General features: G+C 40.2%; 1 protein-coding gene across 1 annotated transcript in view; it reads left to right on the top strand.

Annotated features, from left to right (window-relative positions):
• Positions 1-12,692, top strand: part of IL1R2 (interleukin 1 receptor, type II) — a 38,881-nt gene that overhangs the window by 9,526 nt on the left and 16,663 nt on the right. Inside the window, 3 exon segments of the mRNA XM_006870736.1 lie at positions 5,882-6,062; positions 9,782-9,956; positions 12,133-12,195. Coding sequence (XP_006870798.1) covers positions 5,882-6,062; positions 9,782-9,956; positions 12,133-12,195 — 419 coding nt within the window.

Below are 12,692 nucleotides of genomic sequence, written 5' to 3'. Positions count from 1 at the left end.
GGACATATTGTCAGGAGGGACCAGTCACTGGAGATGGATATCATGTTTGGTAAAGTGGAGGGTCAGAGAAAAAAAGGAAGGCCCCCCAACGAGATGGACTGGCCAAATGGTAGCATCTATGAACTCAAGCGTGAGGTTGGCCCAGGATCGGGCACTGTTTTGTTCTGCTGTGCATAAGGTCACTATGAATCGGTACCGACTCATGAATTGGCACCTAAGAACAAACACAGGAAGCATGTAAATAACCTTTTAATTTCCTATAGAGAGCAAAGTGATTTCTGATTTTATACTATCTAGAAATGCATGGTTTATTTTCTTGTGTATTCTAACTTTCTTTAAGGATCATTTCTTAAGGAAACATACTAGTGTTATTAAAAAAGAAGAAAGAAAGAAGTTTGTAGTCAGAAAGACATGGGTTGCAATTTTAGTCATCCCACTTTCTCTGAGGAGACCTTAATCTTATTACTTAATCTTTATGGACCTCACTACTCTCCCCTGTAAAGACCTTGTTGGGTGGATTACGTGAAACCACACCATATGAAGCATTTGGCAAGGGGTGTGTCACAACATGGATTGGTGTATACCTGGACATGCCCTCTGCTTCCCAAATGGCAGTACTTATAAGCTAGTGGGGAGTCCTGGTGTACACCGTAGGATCAGTACTGCACTGCTAACTGCAAGTGAGCAGTTCAGATCCACCAGCTGCCCCTTGGAGAGCCTATACAGGGTTGCTATGAGTTAGATCCAACTTGACAGCACTTAATAACAACATGAACTAGTGAAGTGATAAGAAGCAAAAGTCAGGGATACTTGGACTGAGCCAAGTGTGACTTAAAGTCCACATATTTGATTTTAAAAATGATGCTTCATGGAGTCCTGGTGTGGGATAATGCACAGACTGCAAGGTCAGTTTGAACCACAAAGTTGGTGCTTCAAGGTCATCAGCCGCTCCTTGAAAACCCTATACAGGGTCGCTATGAGTTGGAATTGACTCCACGAAACTTAACAACAACAGTCCTTAGTTTTTGTTCTTGTGGAAAATAGATGGCACGGAAATCCCAGTGTGTGCCAAGTTTTCTCTTTCTAGCATGTCAAAAAGTTCACCTAGATGAACTCTTAGACGCTGTCCCCTCTCTAAACTTGGAGATCTAGTAGCGGGCGAATCATCAGAATGTATGCCACAATGCTCTTTGGTGTTTACAGTCATAGGGCATGAAATTGTCCCATTCAGGTGATTTTGATAATTTTGTAAACTAGAACCTGTGTCATTTATCCATGTGACCTTTCTGCAGTCAGGGTAAGCAAAGCTCTGTAAGAAACAAAACATGTTTAAACACGTCTCTGCAGCCAGTGGATGGCTGTAGACAAATTTTCTCGGTAATATACTTGTCTTCATCTCATCAGGTTGCCTTTCCAAAAAATAGTACTTTCTGTGCCATGGGAAAAAATGATTCAGGGCTAATAAAATTTTTTTAAAATAAAACTCACGTGGATATCTTCCCAAATGAGTGGAGTTTTGCAACAAATATACAGCAGTGCTGTCCCACATAAAGCAACAGTTTTTTAGATGAATGAAGCATTTTAAGACTTTCAGAAGACCTCAAAGATGCATCCAAGGAAGAGAGGTCAGCTCAGAAGGTTATGATGACTGTTTTGGGAATCCCAAAAAGATCAACTTGATAGATTTTCTTGAAAGGCACAGGATGATTGGGGGCTGGGGGCTTGTTAGGAAGAAGTTTTAAGAAAATTGAGAACTATATTGGTGAGAATAAGGCCTGGAAAGTTGTACTGAGGAATTATTTCCATCACAACAATGTATCTGCTCATTCTTTTAGGGTAGCAAGGGCTGTGGTCCTACAAGGATTGCATTGGCAAACTTTACTCCATCTACCCTACAACCCTGATCTTGCCTCCTTAAGACTTCTTTTTGTTCCAGAGCTCAGAAGACATTGAAAATTACACGATTTAAGATCTGGTTGTTAAGTGCCGCCGAGTCAGTTCTGACCCATAGTGACCCTGTTTCTGAGGAGTAGCTGGTGAGCTTGAACTGGTGATATTGTGGTTCAAACTGATTTTGCAGTCCAGTACATTAATCCACAGCGTCACACTCCTTGGAGGATGCCCCAAACTGCCATTTTCCCATGGTATAAATTGAACAACACAGAATGTTTCAGGTAAGCGTTGTTGTTGTTATCAAGTGCCATTGAGTTGGTTTCAACTCGTAGTGACTCTGCCCTTCAAACTGACCTTGCAGTCCAGTGCATTAACCTGCAGCACCACACAGAGAAGGGTTAGAGAGATGGAAACACCATTTTCAGAATTGTATAGACCTAAATGGAGTTCTGGTGCGGCACTGTAGGATAAAGCACTAGACTGCAAGGTTTGGTTGAACCACAAGGTCAGCAGTTCAAACTCACCAGCTGTTCCTCGGAAACCCAATATAGGATCGCTATGAGTTGGAACCAACTCGACGGCACTTAGCAGCAACAAGATGGCTATGTTGAGACACAATAGTTTCACATTCTGATATTTTTAATAAAGATATCTAGGATTTTGACTTACCCTCGTATATTTAATGACTTATTTTTACTTTGTTCTTATCATTTATTTTTTTCACTTTTCTAATTACCTCTTTGGATATAAATCATATTATATTTTGCTGTAGAATTTTTTTTTCTTCTTCATTGTAGCAGTGAATGGACAACAAAACGTTTGTCGTTTCAACCAGTTTTACATGTATAACAGCCACGGCAACTGTACTCTGTGAACGTTGTTTTTTAAAAACATTTTAATACTGTTTTGTCTTTTTTTAATAGAGCAAATTAGTTTTCCATTCAGTGATTTATGTACATTTTGTTCCAATTCTCTCAACGTAACAGCGCTTTTTTCTACTTTCTGACTTTGTTTTAGGGTAAATTCTGCTGGTTTGGTCTGTCTCCTTGATTATTCTGAGGAGTTCACCTTACAGGCCTATTGTTGTTTGGTTATAAGGAGATCCAGGGATGGGTTCAGTTCCAGATTTGAAGGGTATCTAAGGACCACAGGCTTGAGCACTCCAGCAGTCTGGTCTTCTTTGTGATTTTGACTTCTGTTCTACTTTTCCCCCGACTGTGCCCAGAACTTCCTGTGGTCCTGATCAGAGCAGTTGGTAGCGTGTCATCTAGTCCTGGTCTCAGGAGCTGTGGGTCACGTGGTCCTCTGGATTAATTATTTCCTTGAGACTTTAATTTCCACTACTCTTCTTTTTTCCTGACAGGAAGAAACCAATAGCTACATCTTAGATGGCTGCTTGCTAGCTACTAAGACCTCAATAGTTACTCACCACAGTGGGATATAGACCACTGACTTTGTGAACTAGGTTATGCTGATTAATTTAGCTATCCCCCTAGACTGTGATCTTAAGCCTGCAGATCTAGTGACTCTCTAGGCATTTGGTTATGGCTAAGAAGTTTTCATAATTTTGTCTGTTGTATTACATACCTGAATATGTTCACAGCACATATAAAACATATAAATACATGCATAGAAATGGATAGCACTGGACTGCTAACCACAAGGTTGGAAGCTCAGCCCACCAGCCAGTTCTTTACAGGGTTGCTTTGAGTCGGAACCATTTTGATGGTACTTAACAACAACCACTTTATGCATAAGGAGTCCTGGTGGGGCAGTGGGTTAAGTGTTGTTGACCACAAGGTTGGTATTTCAGACACACCAGCTGAACTGTAGGAGAAAGATGAGGTTGTCTGCCCCTGTAAAGATTTACAGTCTCAGAAACACTAAGGAGAAATTCTACTTGGTCTTATATAGTTGCTATGAGACACAATTGACTCAGTGATAGTTGGTGGGGAGCCTATCTGTGCCTGTGGGTGTACGTTAGTCCCGTTCACCTCCCCATACCTGTTCAGCTGCATGTCTGCCTATGAATCCACTTGTAGATTACTGTTTGTTGTTACTGATAGTGCAAGATTGTATATGTAATAGTATTTACCTTTGCTGTCTGTAACTCTTATGTTTGTGTCTTCTTGGTGTCTTCCTTTGCTTCTGTGATAATGTGCTGATCTCTCCATTATTGTATATTGCCTTTCCCTTCACCCAAGTGTCTACCTTCTAATCCTGGTGTGGCACTGTAGGATAAGCACTAGACTGCTAACCGCAAGGTTGGTGGTTCAGATCCACCAGCCGTTCCTTGGAAACCCTATACAGTATTGCTACAAGTCAGAACCAACAACAACAACAACAACAACAACAACAACCCTCTAGGTAGTGATTTCCCATCTCTGCCCTTTCCATTCTGGGAACCATCAAAGCATGTTTCTTTCTGTGTGTAAGCTTTCTCTTGACCTTTTATAAGAGTGGTCTCATACAGCATTTGTTCTTTTATAATTAGCATATTTTAATCAGCATAATGCCTTCCACCCCATTTATCCATGTTATGAGGTACTTCTAGGATTTGTCATTTTCTTTAGTGTCACATAGTCATCCATTCTCTGTGTGTACCACAGTGTGTTTATCCATTCATCTGTTGATGGGCACTTAGGTTGTTTCCATCTTTTTGCTGTTATGAATAATGCCACAATGAATATGGGTGTCTTAGCTTTCATTTCTCTAAGATATATACCTAATGCAGCTGCTAGATCAAATGATATTTTTCTTTCCAACTTTTTAAGGAAATGCCATACCATTATCTACAGTGGTTGTACCATTTGACAGTCCCCTAGCAGTGTTGGAGAGTTCTAATCTCTCCACACCTTCAACAGCATTTGTTGTTTTTATGTGTTTTTGACCTTGGAAGCTGTTTTTCCTCCTGTTTATAAGTATCTCATCATCCCTGAGCCAGGGATTTATGTGTGATCCTTACATTTTGATTTTTTTTCCTACTTTAAAATGTTTTTATATTTTTTTATTCTTATCTTTCCTGTTTCCCTCCATGTTTCTGGACTTGTTTTGATTTTGCCCTTTTTCCAAATTTCAGGGTCTTGCTAAAATTGTGATATTGAGATTATAACTAGACCAACCCAACAATAATAATGGCAAAACAACAACAAAATAGCAAATTTGCCATGTTTACTTCCTCCATACAGAACTGCAACATCTCATAGTACTGAGTACTAGGTTTTCAGAAATTAGACTATAGTTGATAAATGATTCTCAGGAACAGTAAAGGGATTTTTCTTTATTTGGAAACAGTGACTTTTAAGAAACAATCTCTCGGAATGAAATGATTGGAGTGAAAAAAATTAAATGCTGTTAGCTGTTGGTGCATGGAGGGGATTGCAAACATATAATGAAGTAAAGCATATGATTTGTTGAATATAAAATTGATGATCTGCTCTGTAAACCTTCACTCAATTCAAAATAAAAAGTTAAAAAGAAAAAAGAAACAATCTTTTCACTTGGATGTGTTTCCCTGAACCAGGAGATTGGCATGTTCGGGCTGGATTTAACGAGTCTCAGAACCTAGAAGGGTGTGATGTTGTAGGATAAGCACTGGATAGCTAACCTCAAAGTTGTTAGTTCAGGCCCACTAGTTGCTCCTCAGAAATCATACAGATTTTCTCTGAGTTGGAATCAACTTGACAACACTTAAAAAGCAACAGAACCTGGAAGGTTTAGACCCTTTCAGAGAGCACTGGGGAATTTCTGAGTGGTCCTAGACTGTTGAAATTACATCAAATTCAAGACACATCACTATTTTTATACAGAAATTATAATGTTGTTAGATTGTTTTGCCCTCTAAGAATTCAAATGGAGTAGAGACAGAATTATTGCAATTTGAGTCAAGCAAATGCAGAATGTAGAGTTTAATGGGACTGGGGAAATGATACTGAATTTTTGGCCTTGGTATTTATTAACTGTTCTTTTTATTTATTTTTTCTATCAGAAATGCCTCTGCCTGTGATGAAATGTCCACTGACCTCAAGGTTTTTGAGAATACTGAAGCGTCCCTACCATTCATCTCATACCTGCAAATTCTAACCTTGTCATCCTCAGGATTGTTAGTGTGCCCTGAGCTGAGTGACTTCACCCATAACAAAACTGACTTGAATATTCAGTGGTACAAGGTACATCTTCATAAACTGACCCTTTATTAAAATGTGTTTTACTAGTCCTATGAAAGTAGGAGTCCTGGTGTGGTGCTGTGGGATAAAGCACTGGACTGCAAGGTCAGTTTGAACCACAAGGTCGGCGGTTCAAATTCACCAGCAGCTCTTCGGCAACCCTACACAGGATTGCTACAAGTTAGGACCTACTCATTGGCACTTAATAACAATGTGAAAGTACAAAATACCTATTTCTGAAGATAAAAATTCCATTTTTATTTCTGTAAAAAAATACTCTAAAAAGAGCCACGTTTAATATATTTTACTAGATGTAATAGAGTCCTGGTGTGATGCTGTAAGATAAGCATTGAATTGCTAACCTCAAGGTTGGCATGTCAAACCCACCAGCTGCTCCTCGAAAACCCTATACACAGTTGCTATGAGTCAGAATTGATTTGAGGCACTTAACAACAACAATGAGAACATCAGCTAGTATTCATAAAGCTAGACCAGTAGTCAGCTAACTGCAGCCTGTGGGCCACATTGAGCTTGCCACTTGTTTTAGTGTAGTCTTAAGCTAAGGTTAGTTTTTATATTTTTTAAACGGCTAAAAAATTTCAAAGAAGAGTAATACCTAATGACGTGTAAAAACCACTTGAAATTCACATTTTAGCTCGCATCCATGCTGTTTTACTGAAACACAGCCATGCTCATTCATACACCTGTAACTCTTGGATGCTTTCACACAACAATTGTAGGTTTTTGTAAATATGACAGAGATCATAAGTCCTGCAAAGCCACATTTACTGTCTGACCCTTATAGAAAAAGTTTGCCAACCTCTGACGTAGACCACAGACTGAAATTGAAAGGCAAAATTATTATCTTTAGTTAATCCTTCAGTCAATAATAGTGCAACCCACTGGCTATTGTAACTACAACTACTTACATATTAATTTAACATTGAAAACGTGGAATCATTTTCTGAAAGTAAAACAGCCAGCTCCTATGCATTAGTTGGCCCAACTGCAGAAGGCATTTGCGCTAGGTTTGTTGTTAAGTGCCGTGGAATCAGTTCTGATTTATAGCGACCCTATGTAGAGTTTCCTGGTGTGGCTGGTGGATTTGAACCACCAACCTTGTGGTTAGCAGTCCATTGCTGATCCTACTGCACCACACCAGGGCTTTGTGATCTTGGTTTACGATGATCAGAATGAGAACAAGTCTAGGGTTTCACAGACCTGGCTTGAAACTATGTTCCATCATTTACCTGCTGTGCAATTTGGGGCCAGTTACTTCATGTCTCACACAGGTTTCCAATTGTTAGGGTTAAATGCTGTCAAGTTGGTTCCAACTCATAGCAACGCTCTACAGGGTTTCTGAGGAGCAGCTGGTGGATTTGAACTTCAGACCTTGTGGTTTGCAGTCCAGTGCTGATCCTACAGTGCCACACTGATTAGTAATCCCCACCACTTGTGGCATCAGAGGTTTGTGACCACTGCAACTGTAAAGCTTGGGTGTTCAAACCCACCCAGCACATCTGCAGAAAAGAGGCCCCCTGATCTGCTTCCATAAAGATTGGTGTTGTTAAGTGCTGTTGAGTCAGTTCCGACTCACAGCGACCCTATACAGAGTTTCTGAGGAGCAGCTGGTAGGTTTGACCCACTGACTTTGTGATTCAAACTGTCCTTGTGGTCCCATGCTTATCCTACAGCGCCACCCCAGAATGCCTCAGTAAAGGTCACTACCAAGAAAAAGCTCTGAACAGTTCTACTCTATATTACGTGGGCTCATGAGTTGGAATGAGTTTGGTTTGTGGATTGTTTTTAAAGATTAAACGAGATAATGTATATGAAGTCCCTATGAGTATCTCTGTTGTAGAGGCTCTCAATAAATAGGGTAAGGATGTTACACTGGAACTTGGTACCATTTGTTCCTTCATAATATTTGTTGTTGTTATGTGCCATGGAGTCGGTTCTGACTCATAGCGACCCTGTACAGGGTTTCCAAGGCTGTAAATCTTTACCGGAGCAAAAAGCCTCATCTTTCCCCCACAGAACAGCTGGTAGTTTCGAACTGCTGACTCTGAGGTTAGCAGCCTGATTTGTAACCAAATAGAGCAAATCTTTATTCAGCATGTGCAATGTGCAAGCCTGTTCTAAACTCTCTGACACGAAACTCAAAGAAGTAGAGACTACCAATATCTCCACTTTAGAGATGACAGATTAGGGAGCAGAGACACAGATGTAAAGAACTTGCACTCAGTCACTCAGCTTTGTGGCCTTGATACAACTTTGTTGCTGGGACCTGATTTATCCTTTTTCATATTTGACCACACCTCCTAAGAAACAAAGATCCCTGGTGGCACAGTGGTTAAAGCACTTCACCACTAACCCAAAGGTTGGTGGTTTCAACCCACTAGCCACACCACGGGAGAAAGATGTGCCAGTCAGCTTCCATGAAGATTTACAGCCTTGGAAATTCTATGCGGCAGCTCTACTCTGAGCCAGCAGCTGCTTGTCGGCAGTGGATTAGAAACAGGGATATTTTTAAATTTTTAATTAAATATATCATGAAGTCAAACTTTATGAGTTGTGTGTCTAACAAACTTTTCAATTACGTCTGTGTTGCCATTGAGAAATAAGATTATGAAATGACTCAGGTTAAATATGACTAATGCAAGCTTTTGATGATCCTGGTTTTGAAAGTAATGTGCCTGAGAACATTGTGTTCTCATTTGGCTGCTTTATCAAAGTCTTGGCTTGTTATAGTTTATTGGAAGCCATGCTCTTGAGGGTTTTAATCTGCAGAGAACCCATAATATCCTTTGTCAATAAGAAAAGAGTGGCCCATTTAGTTTCTTCCTATACATTTTTCTGTCTCTCTATTGACTCCTAAAATGAAAACAATTAGAAAATAATTACTGCAATGTCTTCTTGTCCGTGTGTTGTCATCCAAGTCACTGTGAATACAGAATAGTGCTCTTTACTGGATATTTCCGAAAACCTGTAGGCAGTAGTTAGAATCCCAGTGTGGTACTGTAGGATTAGCATTGGACTCAATGGTCAGTGCAAACTCACCAGCTGCTCCTTGGAGTCAGAAGTGACTTGACAGTATTTAACAGCAACGAAATAGGCAGGAGTTAGGCCACAACTATATTGAATTTTAAATGACCTGTTTTGTCCAGGAAGAGATCATTTTCAAACTTTTAAGGTAATCCAGTAATTTTGTTTTATATGCTAATAAGTTCCTTTGTCTAAAAAAGAATGTAGTTAGAGGCATGGACAAGATTGCTGTTAAGTGCCATCGAGTTGATTATGACCCTATATAGGGTTTCTGAGGCTGTAAGTCTTTACAAGATCAGAAAACTGTATCTTTCTCCCTCCCTGTCCTCCAAGCATCTGGTGGGCTCGAACTGCTGACTTTGTGGTTAGCAGTCCATTGCTTATCCTACAGCACTCCCATGTGCACATGGTACAAAGAATATCAGAGCAATTCTTGGGTTGCAAATTTAATATTGGTTGGCATTATCCATAGCTTTTGAGGTATCTGCTTATGTATATTGCTATTAAGTGCCACAGAGTTGGTTCCAACGCATAGCGACTCTGTATAGGGAGTCCAAGGAGTGGCTGGTGGATTTGAACTGTCAATCTTGTGATTAGAAGTCCAGTGCTCATCCTACAGCATCACACCAGGACTCCATTGATGTATAGAATAACTTAAAACAACTTTTTCCTTCTAGGATTTTGCTCCTCTGGACCAAGACAATAGAAAGTCTCTAAGTTTGGGGGGAACCACTCACTTATTCATATACAATGTGTCTGTAGAAGATGCAGGCTACTATAGCTGTGGTATGATATTCTCCCATAATGGCACACGATACAACATCACAAGGAATATTAAAGTGCGTGTCAACCGTAAGTATTTGCCATCAAGTTGCCTTTGCAGCGGGGTTCAGTAACAAGACTGCAAAGGACCATCAAGGTTCACATAGAATTCCCTAAATATCTGTGGTATGAAGGGTGAAGGAAACAGGTTAAGAAGACTTGTGTGTGGCACTCTGAAAGGTAGAAAGTCATTAGATGGAATGAAAGACTCCTTTGGAAAACCCCATTTGGAAAGCATGCACCTACAGGATAAGCAATCAGCACCCAGTTACCATAACTTTATCTATTATTCTAGGATGCTAGGATTTAATTTAATTTTCCAGTCAGAAGGCTGTGCATTGGCATATCCAATGGAAAGCACCCTCGTTGTCTTCCCGGAGGCATGTCTAGTTGCTTTGCTATCAGGATTTTGTAGGGAGAGCTCTCATTGCTTTAAATGAATTATTCTCAAAATTAATGCTGTTGACAGGGTAGGTTAGTGTTATGAAGTCTGTTTAGCATTTGCTCTCTATCTCCTGACTCCCTAAGAGTAGATGCAAGGGACTCAGAAATGCTTCAGTCTTGGGCTCTGTTGGTAAAGTGTGCTACTTTTCTTGATTAAGAGTGTTCCTTAGTGTGAATAGTTTACCCAATTGGAATTTTTAAAAGAGATTTCAGCGAGCTTTGAAAACACATTGTTAGAGTTAAATAGCTGGTGTATGAGTGAAAAAACAAAAAGCAAAAAAAAAACAACAACAACTAAGCTTTTTCTCACAGAGAATCCAGAGATTCTGTTTTACTACAGGAAAATCATGCCTCCCTTGAACTGAAGTCTCTAGATATTTTATTTGGTGGGAATTCATTCATATCAACTCCCTTCTTCCCCACAGGGCAGTGCCTGGTGGCCACATAATTATCCTATGAGTTTGATACTACCCAGGACCAGTAGGGGGCAGCCAAATTATATATCATCCTGTGTTGCAGATGTGCTATATCTCACTGGCTGTCAAAGAGCCAGCTGCACTGTCAGACTTGCAAAACCTTGGGCTGCAACCCAGACTTACTACATCATGAATTCTGGCATGGGGGTCGGGGTGGAGTAGGAGACAGGAAGCAGCAACTTCTTTTTAACAAGCCTTCCAGGAGATTCTGATACAAGGTCAAGTCTGAGAATCACTTGTGTATCAAGTTCTTGAGGTGCTTTCTCTCCCAGGAGAATTGTGAGCTGCATCTCTTGGTTGGGAATGGCTGAGAAGTGACTGTGAGGGAGGGGAGACTTCTGGCCAAGGATGAGAAACTATATGCTTCCGGGTTTACACTATCATTTGCTTCATGTTTACTCATGTTATTGTTAAGTGCTGTAGAGCTGATTCCTACTCATAGCAACCCTGTGCAGGGTTTCCAAGGAGCAGTTGGTGGGTTTCAATTGCAGACCATGTGGTTTGAAGCCCAGTGTTTATCCTACAGCACCACACGAGGGCAGGGGTCCAGTTAGGATTTCAAAACACTCTTTAGTGTAAAAAGTGAGAAGAGGCTAGTTGTAGAAATGGACAAGCCTATCACTCCAAGTCTTTTTTTGGTCCGTTTCCAGGACCCCATTTCTTCAAACTGCTAGGAACTCTGGTTCTAATCACTTGGGGAGTCACCTCTATTTCCCCAAAGGTTTTACCTAATCAATTAACAAAGACATGAGTGACCAATACTATGTTACCTAGTGTGGAATTACTTTAGCAAACTGGTGGTTTTGAGCCCCTGTGTCTTTTTATCCCCCCTCCAAGATGTAAATCCACAAGAGGTATTTGGGCGTAGTATTTGGAAGTGTGTCTGGGTTGGAGGTCCTAGAAACTCAATATCAAATGCAAGTAGTATTTCAGGGCAAGTTGAACTTGTGTAAAGCTATCTCGTGGATTCTGTGAACTTGCTTTGATGAATGCACTCAGGAAGACTAGAAGGGGGTGGTTGATTGTTTATCACTGAGTCAAGAATATCTGCCAGGGGAATGTGTGTTTGCTGTGACCTCTTCCTGTAATCACTCTGTCGGGAAAGGCATTGGCCAAAGATATTCAATGACCTTGGCCAAAGGTTGACTGTAAGAATGTCTGGCCACACTGATTAATTAGCTAACAATGGAACTTGAGCATGAGTTTGAAATGAAAGTTTTTCTAATTGAGTCACTTTTTCTTTTTCTTTCTTTCTTTCTTTTCTTTTTTTTTTTTATCTTTCTCAGAAAAAGAAGAAGAGCCAATTCCGGTGATAGTGTCCCCCCACCAGACCATATTAGCTTCACTGGGTAAGGCCTGTATGCGCTGTGACCCACAGGGCCTATGGGGTGACTAAAACCACAAAGCACAGGGACTGGGGACCCCTCATCTCTGTTGACTGTGCCTTCTTAGTGAGAAGCATGTGTAGGTCCTAGAAGCCCAAGATCAAATGCAAGGAATGGTCTCTTTATCACACATTGTTGGATACAGCACTGTTTTAAAACAGGTTTACTTTGCTTCATGAGAAACCCTACATACAACACAAATGAAGTATAGAGAGAGATGCTTCATATTCACAGACTTTCTATGATTGCTTTTGGAAAGGAGAACTGGGAGTTTGAAGTGAGAAGGGAGCTATTACATTCCTTGCATGTAATTCTCTGCAATTTAAATATTTTTTCATGTGCCTTTTTCTTTTTCTTTCTTTCTTTCTTTTTTTTTTTATTAAATGTTTTTATTTTGGATTGAGTGAAAGTTTACAGGGCACATCATCAGCTTCACATTCAACCATTCATATAGCTTGTTT

This window comes from Chrysochloris asiatica, unplaced genomic scaffold (genome assembly GCF_000296735.1).
Source record: "Chrysochloris asiatica unplaced genomic scaffold, ChrAsi1.0 scaffold00150, whole genome shotgun sequence".
NCBI lineage: Eukaryota > Metazoa > Chordata > Mammalia > Afrosoricida > Chrysochloridae > Chrysochloris > Chrysochloris asiatica.
The sequence above is the reverse complement of the archived record's forward strand: the minus strand, read 5'-3'. Positions and strand labels throughout refer to the sequence as shown.